The 27523-nt window shown below is 33.9% G+C and overlaps 6 protein-coding genes and 1 non-coding gene across 7 annotated transcripts; 3 read left to right on the forward strand and 4 right to left on the reverse strand.

The window, feature by feature from the left end:
* The first annotated feature begins 1041 nt into the window (after nucleotides 1-1041).
* LOC103486984 (disease resistance protein RPV1) lies at nucleotides 1042-5738 on the forward strand. Its single transcript, XM_008445166.3, has 5 exons — nucleotides 1042-1631; nucleotides 1951-3055; nucleotides 3131-3406; nucleotides 3663-4589; nucleotides 4982-5738. Exons 1-5 carry the CDS (start codon nucleotides 1141-1143, stop codon nucleotides 5600-5602), a joined length of 3420 nt encoding a protein of 1139 aa, XP_008443388.2. The 5' UTR covers nucleotides 1042-1140; the 3' UTR covers nucleotides 5603-5738.
* A 56-nt stretch (nucleotides 5739-5794) lies between these two features.
* On the reverse strand, nucleotides 5795-5867 carry TRNAA-UGC (transfer RNA alanine (anticodon UGC)). The gene has a single exon. It is a non-coding gene; the product is annotated as a tRNA-Ala (tRNA).
* Nucleotides 5868-6731: 864 nt separating this feature from the next.
* On the reverse strand, nucleotides 6732-9944 carry LOC103486983 (cation/H(+) antiporter 15-like). The gene is made up of 4 exons (XM_008445165.3): nucleotides 9685-9944; nucleotides 9320-9604; nucleotides 8225-9217; nucleotides 6732-8132 (listed from the first exon to the last, which is right to left on the reverse strand). Exons 2-4 carry the CDS (start codon nucleotides 9584-9586, stop codon nucleotides 6975-6977), a joined length of 2418 nt encoding a protein of 805 aa, XP_008443387.2. The 5' UTR covers nucleotides 9587-9604; nucleotides 9685-9944; the 3' UTR covers nucleotides 6732-6974.
* A 1438-nt stretch (nucleotides 9945-11382) lies between these two features.
* LOC103486982 (uncharacterized) lies at nucleotides 11383-13537 on the forward strand. Its single transcript, XM_008445162.3, has 5 exons — nucleotides 11383-11778; nucleotides 11891-11971; nucleotides 12052-12201; nucleotides 12330-12530; nucleotides 13245-13537. The coding sequence occupies exons 1-5, from the start codon at nucleotides 11527-11529 to the stop codon at nucleotides 13377-13379; spliced, it is 819 nt and encodes a 272-aa protein (XP_008443384.2). The 5' UTR covers nucleotides 11383-11526; the 3' UTR covers nucleotides 13380-13537.
* On the forward strand, nucleotides 13455-15517 carry LOC103486981 (uncharacterized protein At5g39570). The gene is made up of 2 exons (XM_008445161.3): nucleotides 13455-15111; nucleotides 15208-15517. Exons 1-2 carry the CDS (start codon nucleotides 14227-14229, stop codon nucleotides 15286-15288), a joined length of 966 nt encoding a protein of 321 aa, XP_008443383.2. The 5' UTR covers nucleotides 13455-14226; the 3' UTR covers nucleotides 15289-15517.
* Nucleotides 15518-16870: 1353 nt separating this feature from the next.
* LOC103486980 (uncharacterized) lies at nucleotides 16871-21111 on the reverse strand. Its single transcript, XM_008445160.3, has 3 exons — nucleotides 19058-21111; nucleotides 18033-18262; nucleotides 16871-17328 (listed from the first exon to the last, which is right to left on the reverse strand). The coding sequence occupies exons 1-3, from the start codon at nucleotides 19407-19409 to the stop codon at nucleotides 17050-17052; spliced, it is 861 nt and encodes a 286-aa protein (XP_008443382.2). The 5' UTR covers nucleotides 19410-21111; the 3' UTR covers nucleotides 16871-17049.
* Nucleotides 21112-21117: 6 nt separating this feature from the next.
* LOC103486979 (cystathionine gamma-synthase 1, chloroplastic) lies at nucleotides 21118-25916 on the reverse strand. The gene is made up of 11 exons (XM_008445159.3): nucleotides 25052-25916; nucleotides 24833-24936; nucleotides 24570-24643; nucleotides 24295-24463; nucleotides 23292-23351; nucleotides 22988-23191; nucleotides 22777-22863; nucleotides 22502-22609; nucleotides 22078-22173; nucleotides 21860-21978; nucleotides 21118-21527 (listed from the first exon to the last, which is right to left on the reverse strand). Exons 1-11 carry the CDS (start codon nucleotides 25539-25541, stop codon nucleotides 21404-21406), a joined length of 1635 nt encoding a protein of 544 aa, XP_008443381.1. The 5' UTR covers nucleotides 25542-25916; the 3' UTR covers nucleotides 21118-21403.
* Nucleotides 25917-27523: the final 1607 nt, after the last annotated feature.

Consider the following 27523-nt stretch of genomic DNA (forward strand, 5'->3'; position numbering starts at 1 on the left):
CGAAAGTAAAATTAAACCAAAGTTCACATAATACCAAGTTTAAGCCTTCACAAATGTGTAGGGCAAAAGGAGAATCTAAAAACTCAAGCTATAAATTAGTACCTTAGCCTCTCGTCTACCTGTTGAATGATGAGGAGATGTTCTGGATAAAAAACAACATGAAAGAAAGAAGACCGGGAGAAAATGAGTGTAAAGAAGCATGAAGTTGAGGTAGGTCAAAGTGGTGACGAAAAGATGCTTTCATAAAAATGTCCATGCACCACTGCGCTTGAACATTTATGCAAAATTGGAGTTCCTATGTTTTACCGTCACCTCCAATTACCAAACATTTAGTTTTTGCTTTGTTTTGCCTTTATCTGCATCGGTTGACGTCATATAACTCCAAAATACCTAAATTAGCTCCAAAATGGCCTTAGTACTACATTTGACCCATGAATCGCACATCACTATAAAACATCCAAACAAAAACGTAAAATCAAGAAACGACCTCAAATTAAGCACAAACAAAAATAACATATTTCATATGCTATCATTCTCTAGTTATACTAATTGAAATTGTCTTAAGATACATAGCATAGCAATCTCTAATCATGTTATGCACCAAATACATACCAAAGTAAATTTCTAGCCATACTATGCACCTAATAACCTCTTGATATATAACAAAGAAATCATAAGTGCACACACACCATCCCCTTCTAAGAGCATTTGCACTTCTAAAAAATAAAAATATCACCTCTTTCACATTACACTTTTAACATGTATGTGAATTTTATTTCACTTTGGAATTAAAAAAACAGATTGTACTGGTTCATTAAAACTAAAGGATTGCGAAAATGTGTAATGAGTAGAGACTTACTACCCATATTATGCACCCAATAATTTTCAAGTTATAAGTGCATACACAGCAATCTCTAGTTATTAGTTATTAAAAAAGGACTCCGACTATTTTGCATTATTTTCAAACTTAGGATATTGATTTTTCAAAAAAATTTTAAAAAATCAACAACTTGACAATAAAAATAATAAAAGGGAAGAGGACCTCAATTATCTCAATTTGTAAGATGTGATTTTTAGAGGTCGACGACTCAAAGCTTCCCTTCGGTTGACTTTGGTTGGTTGCAATTTGCATCCGACGCCATGGCCGACGAGCTCCGACCTCGACACGGGAATTGGACTTACGATGTTTTCTTGAGTTTTAGAGGTGAAGATACTCGCAAAAACTTCACTGATCATCTCTACTACGCATTCAAAGATGCAGGCATCAATGTCTTTCGAGACGATCCAGGGCTCGAACGGGGTGAAGACATAAGTTCAGAGCTGGTGCGAGCTATCGAAGGATCGAAGGTGGCAGTTGTCGTATTCTCGGAAAGGTATGCGGAGTCGGGATGGTGTTTGGAGGAGTTGGTAAAGATCATGGAGTGTAGAAGGACTTTGAGACAACTGGTTTTCCCAATATTTTATAATGTGGATCCTTCGAGTGTGAGGAATCAAAAGGGTGAATTTGAAGAGGCTTTTGTTAAACATGAAGTGCGTTATTTTAGGGATATTGATAAAGTTCTTAAGTGGAGAATGGCTCTCACTGAAGCTGCTAATTTATCTGGTTGGGATTTGAGAAACATTGCAGATGGGTATTTATTAATTCCTTCCTTTCTTTTAAATGTAAAACAATAAAGTTTCAATAAATATTGTCCATTTTGTTTCAATGTTTTTAGTTTAGTCTCTACTGTGTGAATATATTAAAATCTGGTTGTCGAACAACTTTCTTAGTGTATTACTTTGTTCATCAGAATAGAAAAGTTTCTAAATAACCTTTTTGGTTTCTTAATGTATTACTTTGTTAATTTAAAAATTTACATAAACATATCATATACCAACCATTATATTTCAGAAGATGGATCTTCTCCTAAGTTTTGAAGAGTAACTTATCTGGATCTTGTTATATGGCAGACATGAAGCAAAGTTCATAAGGTTGATTGTTGAAAAGGTATCAAAGGAGGTGAACAGTAAATACTTATTCATAGCTCTTTATCCAGTGGGAATTGAATCGAGAATCAAACCTCTTTTATCACATCTTCATATTGGTTCAAATGATGTTAGGTTTGTAGGAATTTTGGGGATGGGAGGACTGGGTAAAACCACCATTGCAAAAGCACTTTACAACCAACTTTATCACAACTTTGAAGCCAAATGTTTCCTTTCCAATATCAAAGCTGAAACCTCCAACCAACCCAATGCTCTAATTCACTTACAAAAACAACTCCTCTCTTCCATCACAAATTCCACCGACATCAATCTCGGAAACATCGACCAAGGAATCACCGTGTTGCAAGAAAGACTTCGTTGCAAAAGACTTCTTTTGATATTAGATGATGTAGACGAAATAAGCCAGTTAACTGCATTAGCAACAAGGCGTGATTTGTTTGGTTCAGGTAGTAGAATTATCATAACAACTCGAGATCAACATCTGCTAAATCAGCTCGAAGTAGACGAAATTTGTTCCATCGATGAAATGGATGACGATGAAGCACTTGAACTCTTTAGTTGGCATGCTTTTCGCAATAGTTATCCATCAGAAACCTTTCATCAACTTTCAAAACAAGTGGTCACGTATTGTGGAGGATTGCCATTAGCTCTCGAAGTGTTGGGTTCTTTCCTTTTTGGTAGAAGTAGAGAAGAATGGGAAGATACATTGAAGAAATTGAAGAAAATCCCAAACGATCAAATTCAAAAAAAACTTAGAATAAGCTTTGATGGGCTAAATGATCATACTTACAAAGATATATTTCTTGATGTGTCATGTTTCTTTATTGGAATGGAAAGGAACTATGTTGAACAAATATTAGATGGATGTGGATTTTTTCCAAGAATTGGAATTAGTGTTCTTCTTCAAAGATGTCTTTTGACAATTGGTGACAAAAACAGATTAATGATGCATGATTTGTTAAGAGATATGGGGAGAGAAATTGTTCATGAAAATTTCCCAAAATGCCCTGAGAGACATACAAGACTTTTTCTTCATGAGGAAGTGCTTTCTGTACTTACAAGACAAAAGGTAAGAAAAGAAAGTCCTATTTAATTTGATCTAATTTTATTTTTTAGTTTAATATTTTTTATTTCATTGTTTTAGGGAACTGAAGCAACTGAAGGCCTAAGTCTGAAGTTGCCAAGATTTAGCAAGCAAAAGTTGAGCACAAAAGCATTTAATGAAATGCAAAATTTGAGGTTACTTCAACTTAATTTTGTCGATGTAAATGGAGATTTCAAGCATATTTCTCAAGAGATAAGATGGGTTTGTTGGCACGGATTTCCTTTGAAGTTTTTGCCTACAGAATTTCATATGGACAAATTGGTTGCGATGGACTTGAGATATAGCCAAATCAGATTCTTTTGGAAGGTGTCTAAGGTACACATTTTACTTTTGAATTCAAATGTTTTACTTTGGTCCTACCCTAGAATATAGCTAAATCAGATTCTTTCAACGAGTCTTTATCACGGCTAATGTTAAAGTAGTGTGGATATTATTAAATTTACCATAACTAATCAACTTAACATTTTGAATCAATCACAGCAATTTAACGTATAGTATCACAGCAATGCCATTTTCTTCTCAATCAACAATTTTTCCTGATCTCTTTGTTCTCTTTTGTGTGAACATGCAGTTTCTCAAGAATTTGAAGTTCCTCAATCTAGGCCATTCTCATTACTTAACCCACACTCCAAATTTCTCCAAACTCCCCAATCTAGAGAAACTCAGCCTCAAAGATTGCAAGAATTTAATTGAATTGCACCCTACAATTGGAGAATTAAAAGCCCTCATTTCCCTGAACTTAAAAGATTGCAAATCCCTCAAATCACTTCCAAATAGTTTCTCCAACTTAAAATCTCTACAAACTCTCATTATTTCAGGTTGTTCAAAGCTTAATAGTTTGCCAGAAGATTTAGGAGAAATTACATCATTAATAACTCTAATAGCTGATAACACACCAATCCAAAAAATTCCTAATACAATTATAAACTTAAAAAACCTCAAATATTTATCTTTATGTGGGTGTAAAGGGTCACCATCAAAATCATCATTCTCTTCAATGATTTGGTCTTGGATTTCACCAAACAAATTATATAAAAACTACTCATCAATTATTCTCCCTTCTTCATTACAAGGCTTAAACTCCTTAAGAAAATTATGCCTTAAAAATTGCAACTTGTCAAATAACACAATTCCAAAAGATATCGGGAGTTTACGTTCTTTGAGAGAATTGGATTTGAGTGAGAATTTATTCCACAGTTTGCCATCAACTATTAGTGGCCTTTTGAAACTTGAGACACTTTTGTTGGACAATTGCACTGAACTTCAATTTTTACCAAATTTGCCACCACATTTGAGTTCATTGTATGCATCAAATTGTACTTCATTGGAAAGGACTTCAGATTTGTCAAATGTGAAGAAAATGGGATCTTTGTCTATCAGTAATTGTCCTAAACTTGTGGAGATTCCTGGCTTGGACAAATTATTGGATTCTATTAGAGTTATTCACATGGAAGGATGTAGCAACATGTCCAATTCCTTCAAGGATACCATTCTACAGGTTCTAATCTCTCTCTATCTTTAATTGGATTTTGAGTAACCATTTGGTTCTTTTATTTTTGAAAATTAAAAGTATGTTTGCTAGGGAATACGAAAATAGAATTTTGAAAATAAGGAATTCAAAGAAAACATAGTTGTTTCTCTTGTTTTTTTGTTTATGTATTAGAAAGCAGATTTTGAAATTGGATTTGAACTAAAACAATTGATTTAAAGTATATTCTTTTTATTAAAAAGAAAAGAAAAATCATTTATCCTCTGTTTTAGTCGTCCTATTTTTAACTTTCGTAATATTGTTTTTTCTCTAATTGATATTGATCAACTTGAACCAAATGTTTGAGAAAACAAACACAAAAGTAGAACTAAAATAAACATCGTCTTGTTGTGATTTGAAAGGGATGGACAGTTAGTGGATTTGGAGGAGTATGTCTTCCAGGCAAAGAAGTTCCAGATTGGTTTACATACAAAGATGAAGGTCACTCATTATTTTTCGAATTGCCTCAATTTAACGGTTCCAATTTAGAAGGCTTCATTGTTTGCATAGTTTACTGTTCTTGTTTTAACAACACAATCTCAACTGACCTTCCAAGTTTATCAGTCATTAATTACACAAAATCTGTCATTACAACCAACAAACCTCTTACCAATGACGTAATAATGTCAACTCAAGATCATTTGTGGCAAGGTCATTTATCTAACAAAGCCTTCAAGATGGAACCTGGCGATGAAGTCGAGATCATCGTTGATTTCGGTGCTGAAATCACTGTGAAGAAGATTGGCATCTCGCTTGTGTTTAACAAGTATGTCGATGGAACAATGTTAGAGTTTGGATCCACTTCTAATGATAATGTTATCGTTGTGGATAACCAAGATGAAAATGTAAGTGAAGATTATGGAGAAGTTGGGAGCAAGAGAGGTTTTGATGACAGTGATGATGAAGGATTGAAGAATTTATACCAAATGCCCAAAAGGCTGAAGTATGAGATTGACTCTGACGTGAACATTGATGAGGAGTAGAAGCAAAAAGAAAGACTCTGATATTAAAGGTCATATCACTCATATTATTCTTGAACCTCTAACGTTAACACTGATATGTCCGATTATGATTTTTTATAATTTCATTCCTGTCCACTACTTGTTTGAGATTCTACAATTCAAATTTCACAGGCACATGCTTTCATGACGTTACAAAATGATAGATAAAGAAATTGGAGATGCAGGGTATCGAACCCTGTACCTCTCGCATGCAAAGCGAGCGCTCTACCATTTGAGCTACATCCCCTATTGATGAATGCAATTTTTTTAAAATTTTAGTAACTAAGATAATATTTGTTTATTTTACATTTAATAACTATTTGTCTATAAGTTCACAAAAAAAAAATTAAAAAAAAATCCTCATTTAGATTTCAAAATCATTATAGTTTTTCTAGTAGCAAAGTATTTACAAATATAACAAATAAAATTTATTTATATTAATTCATTACAAATTTATTTTAATGTTTTTAGATGATATAGTCTTATTTAGTTATTAGTTTTCTATATCAAATAATTTTTTTAGATTTTGTTTGATTCTAAGAATTAGCATTTTAATATGAGTTATTTTCATTTTAGCATAGTTATAGACATATCTTAACTTATTTTTGTTTATTACATATAAATTTTGATATTTTATTGTATTCGTTAATATTTTCGAAAATTTCTTCATTTTAAAATAATTTCTCTAAATATATTACAATATATTTATTTGTGTCGAGCAAAAATAGTTGTATATGATTTTAGTTCTAGATTGAAAAAGTAAAGCTTTAGTATCTATTTTTATACTACAACACATTTGTTAGTTTTAATCATTAATAACTCATACATCTTTGCTCATGAACATATTCTCCTTGTTATGTCTCCAACTATGTAGATTTAAAGGCTTAATTTAGATTATTTTACTTATTTATAAGCTTACTAGATAAATGTAGATGTCAGTGACTACGATATTAAACATGTTTAGATTGACTATCTAAGTATTTTAAAAATGTGTTTATAAGTACAAAAAAAAAAAGTGTTTATAGCCACTTGGAAAGTCAATCCTTGTAGTTTTGTAGTGTAATGCAATAAAATAGAGGTAAAAATAAAGCGAGATCGCAAAAGATCGAAGTATAAAATATTGAAATTGTATTGAAAAATCAAACTTCAGTTTTTAAGTAAGTTGAGCAAAGGATTATTGTTTTTAAGATCAACAATAGATGATGTTGATACATGGACATGGGTTGTTGATAAAAGAATGTACACTGTTGAGAAGTTGAAGAAAGAGAGGGAAAAGAAGACCAAAAATAACCTTTCCTTGTCTGAATCAGTAAAGGAGAAGAGAACAATCTAAATCCTATTATTTGCTTTCATCTTATGCTAAAGTATTACTATCCCTGAGAACCAAAGTTTCTTCATGAACCATATTTGTATGTTGTTGCACAACCAAGATCGTGGCATTCTCCATGAAATCTGACGACGATAATACCTCCCCGATTTCTCCAAGTTCTGTGCGCTCGTTCCAAAGTACCAACCCTTGAACCAGTACCGAGTAGGGGTTATGTCGTCTCCCAACCATTACAAGATCAAAATGGTTTCCCATCGAACGGAGTACAGAGACTGTTCCATTGCCATCCTTCACCACCTCTTCTATGAACCTCACTCTATAGTTGTCTACCATGACTCCTTGAAACGCAATCACTGCCTCACAGTCGAGCCTCCTCTCTTCCATGTCATCGCTTGCGACATTCCCATTCTCCGACAGTCGAATTACTGTCAAGTTGATATTGGGATGTCCAGACATTCTTGCCCCAATGAACAATGCCTCACGATCATCAGGTCCACCTAAGAACACCAAAGCTACTTGAAAACAATACAAGTCTGTTGAAATAGACCTTAAGGTATTTGAATTTCCTCGGTTGACAACAATGGCGACGGAGCAAGGTGCCTTGTCAAGAATATGGTTGTTGACCAATTTTAAATTATTTTTGGATAATGACAGAACACCGTTGGAATGAAATCTCTTGTGGAAAGGAACAAGAATCAAGGAAGTGCTTTTGTCGAGAGCAAGTGAATAAACATCATCATGCATAGATGCTGGAGGTGAAATCGCAGTGAAGGGATAAATTGTAACAATTTCACGGTTGCTTTGTCCAAAGTATTTGAATGCATTAATGATAGACTCGGAAGGGCCGAATCTTGAAGACCTTCCTCTTGAAAACTTCTGTGAAATGAGTTGGGGGTTAGCTCGACCAAAAAGCTCGACAAAATGAAGCATGTACACAATAAGATGGCTTCGTCTTGTTGGATTCAAAGCCTCGAGTAAGTTAATGGCATTTGGAACGTCTTCTTGGTCATGAACACAGACTAGTACACGAAGATCAGATTCCGATCTTGAGTGCATCACAGTTCTTCTCCTATAAACTACATACCTTTTTGAAGGATCAAACAAATATCTTATTATGGGAGTAATAATCCCAACCAAAACCATCACACCTGTGCACATAATTCCAAACGATTCGTTGTCTATCTTCTGCACATATTCACAAAACCAAACCGATAGTGAGTTTGAGAGACATGATGATTGAATGTAATTATATATAATGACAAAGACTTCATTCTTACCTTGTCCTTCTTCAACATTTTAAACATACCAAGCTCAAAAGCTCCTTGACTATTCATGATGAGGCTAAGCGACACAGCGTCTCTCATCGGCATTTTGTTGAATAATGACATCACAAGGACACCCAAGAACTTCCCAAATGCACTCACAAAGATAATGAACGACAAACCTAGTAGTTTTTTTAGTTTGATGGACTGCATATTGACAACCAAGCTTGTTTTGAAAAAGAAGATAGGCATGAACATCCAAGAGGTGATGGACTCGAGCCTCTCCATCAATGCTGGTCCAATGGGAGGCCCTGGAGGTATTATAATTCCCAATACAAGAGCACCAAAATAGCTGTGAGCACCCAAAGATTGGCTACAGAATGCACTCACAAAAACCCCTAAAAGCAATGTAACCACAAAGCCCTCCTTCAATGGCTGACCCACTGGGTTCTTCTTTGCCATCCACATAATAACATACCTACTACACAAAACAAGGCCAATTGCAATAACCCAAGATACAGATTTCACAAATAATCTGTCATACGTGGTTCTTTTTATTGGATCCAACATAGATCCTATCAGTATAATACACATGGTGCTAATACCTGAAACCATGGAAGATGATAAAGCAATTCTCCCGAACTCAGAGTTTATTAAATGAAGCTCAGAAAGAAGAGAAGCAACCATGGGAAAGTTGATAAATGACTCTACTCCACCTACTAGAAGAATGGTTTTGGAAGTTTTTGAATCAAAAGCATTCGCCAAAGCCACAGAGAAAAGGACGGTGAGAACCAAAGGCACAATCACAGCACAATACCCTATACCAAATGCTCTTGTGTCAATCTTCTTCACAATCATCATATCTGTTTGCACTCCAATCAAAAAGAAGTAAAAAATACCCCCAATTGAAGACATTACATCCAACAAAACGAATCCCCTGCTGGGAAAAATTGTTTCTCTAAATGCTTTCCATTGCCCTAAACCCGAAGAACTTAGAACGAAGCCACTCTGATAAAGACAACCAATAAAGCAATTTCAAAACCCAAATTTAAAAGGATAATCGAATTGAAGAAACAAAAAAAAAAAAAAAAAAAAAAAAACAGGAGTTACCAAAATTTGTGAGACGATCAGGGGTTGACCCAATGGTTTGAGGAGCTGATAAGAAAAGAGAGTAGTTCCAGCACAAAATACCACCTGCAACAAAAGAAGAGGAACTGAAAATTCCAAAGGGTTTACTCCTGTGAAAACGCCGGTGGAATGAATCCGGTGAGCAGATGCACATATTTTCGTGATGTTCTTCAAAGTCCTACCAGCTTCCCCGCCTCCGCCACTGAAAAACGCGGATAGATCGTCGGGTTCTGTTAACATCGAACCCATTTTTGTGAAGCTTGGAAGCTGAGGAAAAGTGCAAGGAGAAATGGGAATAAGGGGAAAATGTAATGAAAGCCATAAATAGAAAAAGCTTTGAGCATTACCTATTAGCTAACAAACTAACAAATTGTCCAACAAAATATTGTTCTTCAGCATATTATTTGTTGTTGTAATAACCCGCTATGAAGAACTTCATAGGGATACGAAACCAAAATGGTGGCAAGAGAAAGGGGAGAAAGCCATTGGGAAATGGGTAAAGCTTTAAATGGAAGATGGGAAAGGAAGCCATTGGAAAAACTGCAGAGTAGTGGGAAGAAGAAGAGCTTCAGACAGAGGAAATCAAGGAAGAAGAACATTGTTCTAATCTAACTGCTTAACAAAAAGAAGATGAATTAAAAATAAATCAGTTCAAAGTTCAAACAAACTTTCATTCTTAAATTTCATACTTTATTTTCTCAAATCTAAAGTTTATATATATATAAATCTCACAGGTTTTTGGCAAATTAAAAAAAATTAAAAATTAATTGGTCTAAATTATAAAAATTTGAGTTTTATCTCCGAGACAAACTTCTGGTTTTATCTATGGTAGACTTGTGTGGACTACACCAAATAAATCTACTCAACTCTTCTAATTTAACCACTAATTATAAAAATTATAATTTTAACGTAAATTATTTTAAATGATAAAATTATTAAAAATATTTACTACGGACACAAATAGTAGTATAGTCTATCTGAAACTTTCAAATGTATTAAATTTCAACCCTTAGAAAACAAGATGAAAATTAAATTCAAAACTTAGGATAAATCTAACCAAATAAAAACTACGCCCTAGAACTAAGAGATAAAAGTAATCTTTTTTTCCATTTTATTATTCATCACACTTTTATCTATAGGTTCATTTGAATTTTTTTTTTACTTAAAATATCATTTTAGTTTCTATAAAGTTTATTTTGTTCAATTTTAATTCCGGAACAAGAGCATCGACTTCTTCCCCAATTGCCCTAGCTTCGAAAACTGAGACAGATGAGCTACTTTGGAGAGCTTCTTCTAGTCAGCCTGTTTTTTCCTATTCCTCAGACTTTGGTCTCTTCTTTACAACCTACCAAGGAGCGTGAACCGGAGGTACCTCTTCCCTGACTCCCCTTGAATGATCTTACTCATTCCGATTGATGTGAGAATGATTGGTCTCCTCCTTTGCCTATCCTTCCTTTTCTTAGCGGCCTGATACTAAAACGATCTTCGGCGGGACGGATTAGTCGTCTTCTTACCTCCCACTCTACAACAAAGTCAAGCTTCCCCAGTTCTTTCGTGTGAGAATGGAGGATTGTATGGGGTTTGAACGTCTCAGTTCTTGTCCACGTTGGGAGGTCGATCAATTAAGAAAGAAGGCATTAGGCCTAAAGAAGGAGCTTAGGCAGCAACTTCAGAAAGGGAGGAATTTAATTGAAGTACCATTTTATTATTAAAAAAATATTTGTTATCTATCGCAATGATTTTATTATAAAAATAGAAAATATATTCAATATTAGAAGAAATTTTCTTCCCTAACATGTTATTTAATTAAGATTTATTAAAAGTATAAAAACTAAATGGGAGGAAAGTGATGTCTAATTACATTTATTGATGCAGCTAATAATATAAAAGAAGAAAGAAGTGTGAAAAAGGCATTTTTTTGACCTTTTGAAATATCAATATCAAATAGCTATTTTAATCCACAACTAACGATTGTTTTAAGGAATGAATTGGCAAAGGATATAAATAACAAAACCCATCACATGGTTCCAAAAACTATACTGTCTTCTTATTTGAACAATTTTCTCATTTAAATATCTCCACCCTACAGCTCTACACATATACTAAAGTAAAATTGAAACTACTTTTCTTCTTCTTCTCATTACAAAAAACACTTTGGAGGACATTGAAGAAAAAGAAAAAGAAGAGCTATGGTTCATAATTTGGTTGCTGTTTCTCTTCAACTCCCACAGCTTATCATCAATCCAAATTACAAGCTTACATCAAAATGTTATGTTCATCACAAAAAGAAGCATTACTATTATTATTATTCTAATTTCATTTGCTTTGCATTGAAAAAGAATAATAATAGTAATTGTAGTAATAATAATAATCAAAATCAAAATCCTCCAATTTTCTCTCTCAAATTCTCCAGTTTCCATCCACTTTCTGAATCTCCTCAGGTAATTAATCATCAACAATAAAATCTCTCTATTTTGTGTTTATTTGATTTGGGAGATCAAAGTTAGATTGTTTTAATAATGTGAGCTTTCTATTTCCTTTCAAATGGCATAGGCTTCCTTTGATGATTACATTGAAGATGAAGGTAGATTGTTGAGAGCCACTTTTGCTGGAAAAAGTGAAAAAATCAGCCAGGTTTCTTCATCTTTTCAATTTCAAATTTTCTTTTTTATTTTTTGAATTATGAATTGAAAAGTGAGTTCTTTTTTTTGAAGGATGGTTGGAGAGTTGAAATGCCAACTTTCCAAGTGCTTTTCTTGAAGGTGAGCCCAGTAGCCGATGTAAGATTAAGTTGCAAAAGCTGTACAAAAGATACCCCTATTCATATTCCTCACAATGTCTCCAAATTTATTGACCTTCAATTGGTACACAATTCTCTCCCACTTATAACCCTTTCCTAATATTTCTCCATATAATTATACAAAATGCGTAATACTATATTCTAGTTTGGATCAAAATAGCTTGCATTTGTGTATAAAATGATGATGAACAGATGGGATGGGAATTGAAGGGATTGAGCAAAGATTTCAAGGAACCAAAGATAAGAATCAATGTAAAAGGAGCAATGTATGCAGAGAGAACAAAATCAAAAAGTGTTCTCGCAAATAATTTGCTTCTGAATCTTTACAACTTGGCTCCCCCAAAACCCATTGATTTCTTTGCACAAGATTTCCTTCAACCTCTTGCTGAAAAGGTTACTCACTCTTTTTAATTCCTCTATAACCCCTCATATTTTTCATATATTGCACTTTTATGCCCCCTAAAACAAGGGGTTTGCACAGCAAATTAGCTTAACATTTCTTGTGAGGATTGAAACAGAAAATGGGACAAACCGGTAGATAGGAATAAAGAATAGAAGAGATGTATGAATTAATGTACAAACTTTCCATTACTCATCTTTTCCAAGCTTTAGCTTTATGTCTCAATTTCATCTCACCATGTTTTTATTTCTACTTTGGTGTCCACTACTATCTCAATTTTTTCAAATTTTCTAAGCTCATTTCATATGTCTCGCCTATATTTGACATTTATTTGAATAAAAAATATAAAAAAAGAATTTGGAAAGATGAGGAGGAAATGAGAAATATTGGAGCTAATGCCAAGTTATCTATGTTAGCTAATGAAAAAGTGACAACCAAAATGCCAACAAATATAGCAAATTATATTAATGTTAGTCTCAAGTGTTACGTTAATGACTTATACGAGTAATATGCTTGGTAGATGATAGGATCCTACTAGCGATGTTAGTCGATCATTGATAAACTCTAAGAGCTAGATGTAAATTGTATAGATTTGATTGTTATATTTACAACTTTGGTCCCATGCAAAATGTAGTCGAAAGATGTATTGAATAAGTTGTAAATGTTTATAAATGTTAATGGGTAATATATATATTATATATATATAGGGATTGAAGGGAATGATGGAAGAAGTAATGAAAGAATTTGCAGAAAATTTGCTATTGGATTACAACAAATACAAGAAGGAGAAACAAAAGAAGAATGAAGTGGTTCCTTCCACTTCCACTTCCACCCATTTATAGCTAATTATACTCTTCCCTATTTTTCTCAAATTCAACACCATCAACCTTTTTCCAATATTATTGTAAAACTATTTGCAAAGTTAAATCAATTTTTCAAATATATATATAAAGATCCACTTTTTTTTCTTTATTTATTTATAAAATATACTTGTTGTGTTGATGCCTTTGTTTGGATGAGTTAACAAATTTATTTGCCAAGCTCAACTATTTAGAATAATCTATCCATCATTTACCCTAATTATTCTCTTATCTGTCTCCGACACATAAATGCATGAATAATTGTTAAAATAATTGCAATAAACTATTGGAGATTTATGACATTTTAAAAAATCAACTACTAAAATTCTTCTAAAAATAAAAATTTACATTAATGTAATTCTCAAAATTGAGAGATGTATAAAAAGGATATCGTAAATAACAAAACTATTAAAAATATATTAAAATTTTAAATTTTGTCGATAGACACTAATAGATATCTAGCTATCATTTTTAGATAAATTTAAAATTTTACTCGGTTTTTTTTTTTTTTTTTTTTGTTCATTTTGTAAATAAATAGTTAGCTGTATTTTCAAAGGAAATAATAAATCTATAATTTATCCAAAAATAAAATGAGTCGTTTTCGATTCATATTCAAATAATCAATAAAGCATTGACAAATTAGAAGGAAAAAACCCGATCTATTCGGTAACCAACCAGCTGTCGTTTCGAGATCCAAAAAAGGGACAAAAGCCCGCGGAAACGACGCCGTACAGACACGGTTAATACAACTACTAATCCTTCATTTCAGTCTTCTTCTTCCTCTCGCAACTCGAAACACATCCCAAAAAAAGAACCACGAGATTTCACGATGCCGTACTACACCAGAGATGATGAAGCCGTCGACGACTTCGACGAGTACGATCCGACGCCTTACGGCGGCGGCTTCGACCTCTTTCTGACTTATGGCCGTCCACTTTCACCCTCCGAAGAAACCTGCTACCCTCACTCCGCCGGCAACGACGATAACATCGATTACGAACGTCCCCAGTTTGAATCCTACGCCGAGCCCTCCGCTTACGGCGACGACGCCCTCCAGGCTGAGTACAGCAGCTACTCCCGTCCAAAGCCCCATTCCTATGGAGCTCCCTCTGGGGAACAAGGATATGGATCTGGCGGCTATGAGTCTTCCAGGCCACAGCCGGCTTATGGCTTCCAGCCTAGTGGATCGGAGTATGGATCTGAAGGATATCGCCGTAAACCGGAGTCTGGGGAACAGGAGTACGGATCTGGTGGGTATGGGAGGAAACAGGAAACGGAGTCTTACGGATCTGGAGAGTATGGATCTGGTGGGTATAGGAGGAAACAGGAGTCGGAGTCTTACGGATCGGAAGAGTATGTATCTGGTGGATATGGGGGGAGACAGGAATCGGATTCTTACGGATCTGGTGGATATGGACGGAGACAGGAATCAGACTCTTATGGATCTGGTGGGTATGGGAGGAGACAAGAAGAGGGCGAATCGGAGGGATACCGACGGCAATCGGAATCTGAAGAGTATGGATCGGGGAGGAAACAGAGGTATGGAGAAGAAGGGTATGAGGGTTCTGGGTATAGAAGGGAGGAATATGAGAGGCCGAGTTATGGGGATGAGGAGCCGAGGAGGCCGAGCTATGGGCGATCGGAGGAAGAGGATTACCGGAAGCCAAGCTACGAGAGGCGCGATGAGGATGAAGGATATGGGCGCAAGAAATACGTAAGTTAACTCAATTTTCATTGGAAGATTCAATAAGAAATGATGAGATTGTGAAGATTTTGTTGCATTGATATTTGTGGGTTTTGTGAATTGCAGGGTGGGGATTCCGACGAGGAGGAGAAGCACAGCCGCCGCCACCACCACCACCACCACCGCCGGAACTATGACGATGAGTGAGTATCTGAGTTAGTGATCGGCGTTCTGAAATGGGTACTAAATAAAAGGTTGGGACGCCCATTGGTTGGTTGTTTCTTATGCATTTGTCCAACTGTGTGTTGTGTTGATGCTTTTGGTTTACTGTTTTGAATGTTTTTGTGTGGTTTTTGTTGTTTTGTGATTTTGGGACATAACAACAACAATCTACTTCCTATGTACTTCAATCAAAGTTTATTATGATGTTTGGTTACATGCTTCGGTTTCAATTTCAACCTCTACTCTCTTCTATACTAGAACATGCTACTTCTCTATCTAGCTATGTTCGATTATGTTTATATGTTAATTTTGGTCTTGAACCTTTTTTTTCAGAAGACAAAGGTCCCTTCATTTTCATTCTTAAGAAACCAAAAAAAGCAATAAAAGTTATCATGAAACCAAGTGAATGTGTTTTGTAAGCACAATGATAAGAATGAACCCAAAGTGCAAGTAAAATTATAAGTAAAGTACAAGAACAAAGAATTTAAGGCATGAATCTAAAACTAAGGTTGGAAATATATAATGAATATTGCATAATAGGACTAATTTTGGTAGTCTATTTATTTCTAATCAAACATTTGTAATAAAGAAGAAAAAGAAACCGATCCTCGAAAATTAGCAAAATGTAATCTTTTGTTTTGTTCGCAAGTATATCAACTTGCGATCTCCATGATGATTCATTAAAAAAATAAACTTTTAACAAGAATCCACGCATTTACTCAAAGGTCATTTTGGAACTTTGACACATAATTCCATAAATATTCAAGAAGTATTGTATCAATGATTTTTAAAAGTAATTATAATAATAAGAGGTCTAAATTGTTTAGATGTTTTATTGTCTTAAATAATAAGTTTACACCACGTAAATACACTTTATTCAATTATAAGTTGAAGGATTTAAATGATAGAACCAATCTCTTACCTTAGTATAAATAAGAGTGCAATAGTTTAAAATAAAACCATAGAACATATTTGGTTCGTTCCATCCAAATTATTGAAAAGGAAAATTAGCCATGGGGTTAGATAGGTTGAATGTATTTTGTTCCATGTAGATTTATTTTTAATCATTCTAGTTTCTTCTCTCAATTTGATTATAGGTCCAAATTTCATGACTTTTAAAATTTTATTTTGGGTTTTCTAAAATTAAATACAAATACATTCATTAAAAAATTTGTTTTGTTTCGTTATTTACCTATATCTATGTTTTCAAAAACTAAGCTACATTCAAAACTAAATAATAGTAATAATAATAATTTTAAAGAAGTTGGAAGTCTTATTTTTAGATTTTGATTTAGTGTTCAAAGTATTTCTTCTAGAAGTGAAATCTTATTATAGAATTTAAAAAGAAGCAAGAATAAATTTTAGAATAGAAAACTGAAAATAAAATTGTTATGAAAGGGGAGTTTTACTCTGAACATTGGTTAATGTACATATAACATTAATTACTCAAAATAATGTTCTTACAATTTGCTTTGCAATAATAAATTAGTTGTAAATATTAAATATGTATACGATAATTGACACGAAAATTTGCTTTAAATATAACAATAATTTTTGCTCAAAGAAATTTTGAAAAATCAAGTTGTTTATTTTGTTCGCATGATTTGTATGTAAATAATAATAATTCACCACGTAGTGAAAGGAATTCAACAACCACTTAATAGTTGATTCAAACGATGAGAAGCTCAATGCGTATCTAGACACCAATTTACATATACCATTATGAACATGTCAATACCAAGATACTCACAGGGATGAGAAAATTGGGACTCCAGGTAACGTGGCTCCTGCATCGACTATGAAAATGTTACCTGTAACGTATGTAGAAGATTCGTGCACCAAATATCGAACAAGCGTTGTTAATGCTGGATCGGACGTTCCGTAAGTCTGTAAAGGAACAGTCTTCAATGCTACATTTTTAAGCCAATCCTTTTGCATCAAACCCTTTGTAATCTCAGATTTAAAAATTCCAGGACATATGGAATTTACTCTGATATTGTATGCTCCTAATTCATGGGCCATGATCTATCGCCACAGGTAAACGTTTCAAAGTTAAAACAATTTCAACAAAAAGAACAAAATATTATAACATGAACCATACATGCTAGCACAAAGCAAATCACATGGATGATGAATCCGTGGTCAAAATTCTAACTACAAAGATCAATTAGCCTATCAAATTTCAAGCTGGATTCGTATAGTAATGTAGACATTGCCTAAGAAGCAAAAACCACTTTGGCCTAATTTGGCTAGTGTAATGTCCAACACATATTGGATATTTGTTAGACATGTATTAGACACTTGTGAGTGCAACACTAGTTGTGAGCCCTAAACAGGCACACACATGATAAAAGGAAAAAAGATCAAAGGTGAAAACATGGAACTTAAAAATCAAGCATATTTTCCTCTTGTATAAAAATAATGTATATTTTAATTAACATGTCATTGTCATATTTGCATCCTAGATTTTTTCTTTAAAAAAAAAAAAAAGAAACAGCATATCACCCACTCGTGTCTATTGTGTGTCATATCCACGTCTCATATCCGTATTTGTGCTATGAATTTGTTAATCCAACTTTCAAGACTACCTCTTTTAACCAAACACTTATTTGTAGCATACTATGCAAGCTTTCCCAATCTTCAACATACACAAGCCCAAGTTCTTCAGAAGTATGGAGCAAACAATGGCCTAGAAAAAACAAATGTCAATGAATACAAAGAAATATTACCTTTGTCAAAGTGTTTAAGCCAGCCTTTGAAGCACTATAGGCAGGGCCTCCAGGAATATGGCCTCTATTAAGACCACCAATTGAAGAAATGTTGATAACGGATCCACTTCGATTGGTGTCACGCATGTGAATGCACACATACTTTGATACCAACCAAGACCCTTTCAGGTTTGTTCCCATCACTTCATCCCATTCTTCTTCAGACAGCTCCAATGAAGACTTCACAGTCCCTGATATACCGAGTTACTCAAACAGACTTCATCTCAATCAAAATTTAAAATCAGGGAAAATAATCTAACAGGGCATCACATTCAGAAATCATTCCCTTCTCGAAGATTAAGTGAAAATCAACACAAAAACTGGATTATTAGAACCTAAAAAGTTGGGCCAAAATGCTATTTGTTGGAGGCAATGAAAGAAACTTAGGGTAGAGTACATGATGAAGAGAGCAGGTGGATGAAACTCTTCTAACGAGTCCTTTTTTTCTTACTTGTTTATAGGTGTCAAAAGAAACTCTAGACATTCCTAGTAAATAGTTCTCGCAAGGAAATTACGGTCTTTAATTTAACTCCAGAACCCTGGCATGTTTCAAGAAGTCATATTGAAGAACTCAAACCACTATTAGAAAATACATTTTTTAACAATTTGACCTAGTTGTTTAAAATAAGATTTTACTACCCTTTTCAAACATTTTCTAGTATTTTCTTTTCTTCAATCTCTCTCCGTCTCATTCCTCTTGTCTTCTTTCTATTGGTTCATTCTCTATATTTCATCTCCAGCAAGAACCAGAGCAAAAGCTAGATTGGGAAAAAAAAAAAAGCTTAATGACCCAGCATTAGAAAACCTTGGTTTGAGAAGGTAGGTCAAACTCCATTTTTTTTTTCCAAAAATTCAATGTGCGAAAGTACCCAAAAAAATGATTAGGGGTTCAAATCAATATCGACTGTAAGTTCGAATTCCGAGAGAAGAATATTTCCTGCGACCTAAATTTCGTCAAGAAAACAAGTTCGAACAACAAAATTTACCTCTCAAACCAGCATTGTTCACTAAAGCATCGATGAAGCCGAAAGAATCCCAGGCTTTTCTGACGGCATCCTTGATTATCGTACTATCGGCTTTGAGATCAAGCTCCACAGCCACAGCTCGAGGGGTGGCCGTCTGAAATGAAGAACCGGAATAAGCGAGACGGTTGATTTCTTGGCAGAGAGATTGAAGCCTATCTGTACGGCGTGCGGCAGCGACGATGTTGCATCCAGCCCTAGCAAGATCAAGACAGAAGTCGCGGCCGAGCCCGGACGAGGCTCCGGTAACCATCACCACTTTGCCGTTCAAGTGGTCCCATGGTTCAAGGTGAGGAGAATCACGGTGGAGGAGCATTAGTTCGGAGCGATGAAGGGAGTGGGGAAGACGATATTGGTTAAGGCCATTTGGTTTGGTTTAAAGTTGTTTTGGACATTGAATTATAGGTGCTTCGAGAAGATGCCGTTTCATAGGATGTTAAATATCACTCCTTTTTCTTTTCCTTTGTCCACCAAAACATGTCAAAAACTTGTGGATTATAACTCATAACGGAAATTACTGTAAATTATACTCCTCTTAAATAAATATTTATACATGTAACGAAACTTTAAATTTTATGAATGATTCGTAAATTTCACAAAGTAAAATTTTAGATTTTATCAATAATAAACATTTGATTGTCATCTATAGAATTCAAGATTTTATTTTATCAATAATAAACATTTGATTATCATCTGTAGAATTCAAGATGTTTACAATAGTTTGTAAATATTTTAATTTATTTTGTTATTTTTAAAAATGTCCCTAAAATTAATGTCTATCTACTTTTATCAAATGTCTACTAGTCACTCCAAAAAACTAATATAAATCTATATCGATAGAATCTAACATTTAAATATTTTGATTCATTTTTTTAAAAAAAAAAATCAAGAGTAATAAAAAAAACTATAGAATGGTTAAAAGTGATTATATACTCTGAAAAGAACTGATTTTTTATGTACTTTAAAAAATAAGTTAGTTATTAGTGTTATAATGGTTGTGTTTGGATAAGATTACAATAGTTGTGTTTGGATAAGATTATATTACAATAGTTGTGTTTGGATAAGATTATTTTAGCTAGTTATAATAATATGTACTTGAGGTGGTGTAAACAGCGATGACAAGATTGAGATTTTTGAATAGTAAATAAAATTTGATGAAATGTAATCAAGATTATTTAGAGGGCAGAATTGGATTTGTGCAAAATTACTGTGTTTGGATTATATCGTTGGAACTAAGTTGAGTTTCACTGTTTTAATTTAATTATCTTTCCTAATTTTAAATTTGCTTTCTTAATCATACTAAAAAGAATTATATCGTATATATTTATTTTCTTAATTTTAAAGTACTTTTTAAATTGAAAAACTTATCACATATAAAACATAATTTCCTACTTTCTAGATAAATAAATAAAATATTATCACACAAAACATAAATTTCTAAATTTTAAAGAAGTTTCGAAAAGAATTCCCACAAACAAATCACATACATATCACAATTTCTTAAATTGTATAGTGACTTTCAAGGTAAAAAAATTATCACATATAAATCACAATTTTCTAAATTCTAAAGTACTCTCTAAATTATTTAAAAAAAAAAAAAAGGGCATAATTTCGAAACTATCCTCAAAATTTCAAGGGCATAATTTAATTTCAAGGTTAGTATCGACATAATTGTACTTTCGACCAAAAATTTAGATAAAAAAAAAAATTACCGTTAGCGTGTCTTATGGTCGACGAAAAATACCAAATAAAAATACATGCTGCAGTCTTAATTATTGACTCAGTGATTTTCACTCTCGCAGCTTTTGTTATACCTTTTCTTTCTTTCTTTCTTTCTTTCTTTTTTTCTAATACAGAGGGATAGCAAAGAGTAATGAGCAACGAGCGAAAGCCAAATAGAAAGAGCATGAGTGAAAACAAGTTGTAAGACAAATTACACATATCAAATTTATGCTGTACTGTGAAATTTGTGAACCTGATTTTAACTTTAGAAAACGTGTAAATGTAAAAAGAGAAATAATGGCTAGACAGAAAAAGACATTTCAACCTTGATGAATTGGTTAAAGGAAAAATAACAACAATAACGTCTAGGGATCATTTTCTGTTCCTCATGGGAAAGGGGGGATATGGATGATAATAAGAAGGGAGTTACCATACAAATGAAGGCTCCAATTTAATCGAATCGTTAACAATACGAGTACTAAAGTTGGCAAATCAAAATTCAATTGATACACCAAAACTCAAGACCAAAGAGCAAGATGGATATCTTAGATAAAGACAGAGAGAGGGCATAATTATCTGTGTTCAGCTTTAAATGGCATCAAGAGCCTGCAGAATATCAGCCTTCAAATCCTCAAAATCTTCAATTCCAATGCTGAAGCGCACCAAATTGTCTTTTATTCCATACTTGAGCCTCTCTGTTTGGTTAAGATCCCTATTCCATTTCCATCACCAAAAATCATTTTTTCATGTCCAAAATCACTCTAAGATGCATCTTTACTCAAATTTAATGTAATTTTCGTTTTACACTTTTAAATGCAATTTTCATATCATGAATGAATAAATGTTTATGAAGATTGCTCTTGTCACATCTTTCATCACTCAAAATCAATGTTTAATCTTACACGTTTAAATGCATTCTAACATTGATTTGAAGGAACAAAAGCACTTTTCAAGTAATTTTAAAAGCATACGAAACAATTTTTTACTATTTCAGAATTACTCCTCAAACGTGCACTAAAATATGCTTAGGAATTGGATATTTACCAATATGACATTATTGCTGGCTGGTCTATGATACTCTCACACCCACCAAATGATGGAGCAATGTATGGAATTTTTAATGAGTCAATGAATTTTGCGGTGGTTGTTAAATCGCCATCAACCTGCACCAGAATGAAGAAAGTGATGAACCAAACATGGTGGAGGGTAGTGGAAAAAGAATTAGGAGATAAACACTTCAAATGAAGGGAAGTTTTTCTAACCTCGAAACTAACTACACCCCCGAAACCAGTCATCTGCCTTTTGGCAAGACTATGTTCAGGATGACTTGGAAGTCCAGGGTAGTAAACACATTTGATCTGCACATGGTAGAGTATCGATTTTATCACATCTTTTAATGCAAATAAATTTGCAAGCACACAATCATATCCGGTTAACGCATAAATTGGCCTGCTAATCCATGTTAATATGTTGATAAATGTGGTTTCAACATGCTACATGAGCATGCTTACGCCTCAGAACTTCTAAATTATATCCTTGCCATTGATGCCTCAAAGCTTCTGTAGTGAAACTTATGTTTGTTCCTTTGCATTGTGATCGTACTTAGGTAGTAAAATTAAACATGTGAAACAATATTCAGTTGTATTTTTCCTTGTGCACTGCAGCTAAATAAATTAAATGGCATACCTTAGGATGAGCCTCTAAAAGCCTCGCCATCTTAAGACCTGATGAATTTTGCTGCTGAACACGAAGATGCATTGTCTTCATGCCTCGTATGATTAAGTAAGCGGCATTCTGTAGGATGAAGACATAGTAACTAATTAGACAGTATGACTTGGTGCAAAAAAAATGGTTGAAATGAGCACAAGAAAAACAATGGAGCATTCAATCATTAGAAAGCATTACTTCACAATTAACAAGCTACATATCTAATAATTAAAGAGCATAGGAGGAGGACTCACTGGGTTTAAAGCACCACCTATCACATGATGAAGATTCCGAATCTCTGAAACTAGTTTCAGAGGACCACTTATACAACCAGCAAGGACCTAAAAGACAATGCTTGGTAAATTCCTTTTTCTAAAAGCAATATTGGTCACAAAAATCTTAATCGATTAATAATTCAAATTCAGATTACTCAAGTGGTAAAATCAAAATCACATGTGGGCTTACATCATTGTGGCCCCCAATATACTTGGTTGCGGAGTGAAGAATTAGGTCAGCCCCAAGTGCAAGTGCCTTCTGGTTCAATGGTGTGGCAAATGTACCATCAATGCACACCAATGCTCCGTGTCGATGACACATCTCTGAAACAAGTTTAATATCAACGCATCTCAAAAATGGATTTGTTGGGGATTCAGTGAAGAAAAGAGAAACCTGCATGGAAGGAAGTTACAGATAACATCAATTTCCAAAAAAACCAAGTGCAACATTTTGAAAAAATCTAGAAAAGAAAAAGGTTGTAAGATGGTCACACATTGTTCTCTTTCAGAGCTACTTCAAGGGCGTTCATATCCGCAGGATCAATGGTGGTGGCCTGCATTCCAAGTTGTAGTTATAGTTACCAAGTAAGCAATCAACAGAAATTTTTCATTGTGCAAATAAGCAATTTCCAACTTCCCACAAGAAAAAAAAAATCCTGTTCTACGACAGACCATAAGGCACCAATTAATAACCAAATCCATCCAATTTTCTTTTTAAAGATAAGAAATCCCCATTCAATTAGAAAAATTATCAACATTCATAAAACACAGATCTTCTATAATCACTACAACTAAAACAAGAGGAAGATCGTAAACAGAAGCTATCACATTAAATGGCAATGGAAACTATAATTCTCAGATTTGCATCTCCATCAAACTATATTTGCCCGATTTTCTTTAAAATTAAAGAAAAAAAACCAAATAAAATCTCATTTTCTCATATTTTCATTCCTGATACTTCATACTTTTTTAAACAATAAGAACGTCCAACCCCCTAAGGTGGCAAGAAAGAAGTAACCAAGTGGTAGAAACAAGATACCAGAAAGACTTGTTCCCCAATGAGCCAAAATTGCTTATTCTATTCTTCAAACCTAAAGGTAAGTTATTTGTACCAAGTTCACAATTTTGTCTGGGGTAGGCAATTTACTTACTTCTCTTCCGATCTTAATTATTCTCTTTCTTTGCTTCAATACTATACCTAAATAGATATACGTCTGTGTGTAATAATAATAGTGAGTTTGTTTTTTCTTCAAATAAGTTCTCGCATTAATTTGAATGAAAACAAAAATTAGTCTCACACACTCTGCCAAGAACTAAGGCATGCATAGGGGTAAAGGCCATATCCCGACAAGACTAATCAAGTTTGACACGAAATCATTGAAGAAGACAGCAGAAAAACGTTAAACAAGACTAGCTTCAGCTAATAATGAAAATATATTATACCACCAAAAAGAAGATAAATAAAGAAAACAGAAACAAAAGTGAAAGCTATAATACCGTGATTCCCATTTTAGGAAGCATGGTCTCAATAAAAATCCTCGTCTTCCTGTAGCAATCTGTGGTCGTCACGATATGCCCTCCAGCTGGAACCAACGCCAGCAACATCATTGTGCTAGCACACATCCCTGAGGCCACAATCAGGGTAGATTCAGCCCCTTCTAAAGCACTGGTTCAAAACCAAAATTAACTTCAACACTCAATTCTATTTGCTCCAAAACATGGCCAGCTGGTAAGGATTACAAAAGAAACCAACAACTAGTTGAGACCAAAACCTTATCTTCTCCTCCGCAACAATTGTCGTTGGATTTCCATAGCGCCCATACTCGAAACTCACAGCGCGCTTCTCCTGCAATGGAATCCAATATGCAGTAAAGATTAAGAAAGAAGATCCAAATGTTTTCCGATATTGTTTTACTTCAGTTTTGATGCATGTTTGATAATAAACAAACTCATAGATTACTAGGGAGAAAATGGTAGATAACGCTGTAAGTTGAAGTCAACCGTTATGAATCAACATGGAAATGTAAGTACGTACCTTGAAATCAATGAGATCAGCAGTTTTTTTAAAGAAATAAGCGGAAGTATTAACCACCGGAGTAGTAATAGCGTCATCAGCTCTACCACGACCAAATCTTTCGCCTGAAATCCGTAACGAAATAGTCTATAACATGTTGCCAGAAATGAAAAACAAGATTCCTAAAGAGCAATAAAAGAAAGCATCAAATACGAAGTCAAACTTCATACTAAACCCTACCAGCGTGGATTGCAACACTCCCATCGGAATCAAAGACAGAGGTTCTGGAATCAACTAAACCCTTCTCCTCTACCTTCAAACTCTCATTATTCCCAACGCAACCTTCCAGCGCTACCGCATCAGAGGCGGTAGGCACTGCGGCAGCGGCAGCAGCGTCGACGGTATTAACCGCCGACGCCGCCGCCGCCGCCGCCGAGGAAGAAGGAGAGGAGTTGTTCGACCACGAAGCAGCAACAACTTGCGCAACACCAATATTGCTACAATTTCTACGCGCTTTGTTACTGAGTTGCCTGACGAAGTTAGGCGGGAACTTAAAAATCGGGAAAGAAGACAAGCCGTGAGACGCCACCGTTCCCTTCACCGATTTGGGTTCGTGAGCGAATCGGCCGTAGGTGTTCCTTCGATGAGCAGATGCAACAGCAAGAAGAGGATCGGAGGAGCGGGAGTCAAATGTAGGGGAGAGGAGTCGAGCGTGAGAAGAAACAGCCATGGCGGAATAGAAAATGATGAAAGGAATCGGAGACGGTGGGTGATTTGAGATCGGAAAAGAGAAGTTGCGCCTTTCTTCTTTCTTTCTTTCTTTCTTTCTTTCTTTCTTTCTTTCTTTCTTTCTTTCTTTCTTTTGTGTGTGTGGACTGTGGCAAGAGTGGAGTTTTAATACGACGAGTTGTGGTTGTCGTTTTGTGAATTAATTTTGTTGGGGGTTTATATTTAACCAGTGTTAGGTAGTGCCAGCTAACCATGGTTAGCTTTTTGAACTCTGGGTGGGGCCATTGAGTATGACGTGGCTTTTTCTTCTTTGTTTTAGACAGATACTGTTTGTTACTTAGGGGATCTCTTTTTTAGTTTTTGGTTCACACCCACCCTTCCCTTCTCTTCACTTCTTCTATCACCTCATCTTAATCCCTTACCCTAAATCAATTTGGTTACATAATATTCACAATCACATCATCTTCTAAATTCTAATAATAATACATAATCTTTTGAAGTATATATTTTTCCCATCCCTGTTTTATTATAACTTTCCTAAATCTTATTTTAATTATAAATTATAAATTACTCGTTCGAACGTGATTTCGAGAGACGAGACGTTACATGGACATTATATTACGCCTTCTCAAATAATCCCTTCTTGAATGTTGAATTTTCAATATGATGTCTAATATGTTTATTAACTTGAATAGTGAACCATTGGTTTTTAAGCTTTTGTTTTTGTGATTTTATTAATCGAAACAAAAATTTAGAAGGAAAAAAATGTTATGTTCCATTCAAGTTTTAATTTCATAATTACTAGATTATAATAAGAATTTTTTCAGGGACTTATTCACCGAAAAGATTAAACATTTAGAAACATGCTCAATAAAATTAAAGTCTAGGGACTTGTTAAACAAAATTGAAATTTAAAACCTACTAGATACTTTTTTAAGTTTAGGATTCTATTATAAACACATAAATATTTAGCGACTAATGAAATTGTAGTTAATATTATATAAACAAATTGATATAAAGTATTAGTTAATTTATTGAATTAGTTCTTTGAATCTATTTCATTTTTTAGACTAAGAAAAAAAAAGATTAAACTTCCAATTTCAAAAAAGGAAATACAAGTCAATTATGAGCTACGAAGACTTTAATCATTATTCCGTTAATCTTTAAAACAAAATATAAATCTCTTTTATTAAAATGGTAACTTAATCTTTCACTAGAATTGATTTAAATGTAGAGTGTATGTATGTCTATGTACTAAATAATATTCTTGATTTGACAATAATGTTGGATTTATTAGTTAATTAAATGCATGTATCTACCAAAAGTAGAAAACCACTCACCCAATTCCAAATCAATTTGTGTTGGGGTGAGAAAATTAATTGAAGGACTTGATCTTATATATATCTTCTACGTTATGATCTATTCTAAACATTTTAACAAAAGTGAGTCATGTAAGTATAGAAACGTAACCATCCTTAATGAAAATGAAATATGAACTATAATGTTTTAAATTGAAGAAAGGAAAGTTTGTTGATAGAAGTCATCCTTTAACGAAGAGAAAAAAGAGACAACACAACCAGCAATAATAAGACAATGGTACTTTAAACTTATAGTCATTAAAAGTAATTTAAAAAAAAATTGATTTTAGTCGTTTCAAAATAACTTTTATTGTAAACATACCTCTTTAGCTAATAATTATAAAACCAAAAGAACCAACAACTGACAACAAAAGCAAGGAGTTTGGTTTGGTCATTTCATATCTCTCAGCTTTAACTGATTATCAACGATGATCTTAGCTTCTAGGACTTTTATTGTGTAATTGGATGGGGGAACAATTAAAACCGCCACCAATCAAGCAGACTATATAGTCTTGAAACTCACTTGGGAGTTTAGGTTCCAAAACTCCTCTTCTTCCTACGACTTTCACCAATCATAAAAAATAAAAATAAAAAAGTTTAAACCTATTGATCTTAACCATCACTA

This window comes from Cucumis melo, chromosome 4, assembly GCF_025177605.1.
Source record: "Cucumis melo cultivar AY chromosome 4, USDA_Cmelo_AY_1.0, whole genome shotgun sequence".
Classification (NCBI taxonomy): Eukaryota; Viridiplantae; Streptophyta; class Magnoliopsida; order Cucurbitales; family Cucurbitaceae; genus Cucumis; species Cucumis melo.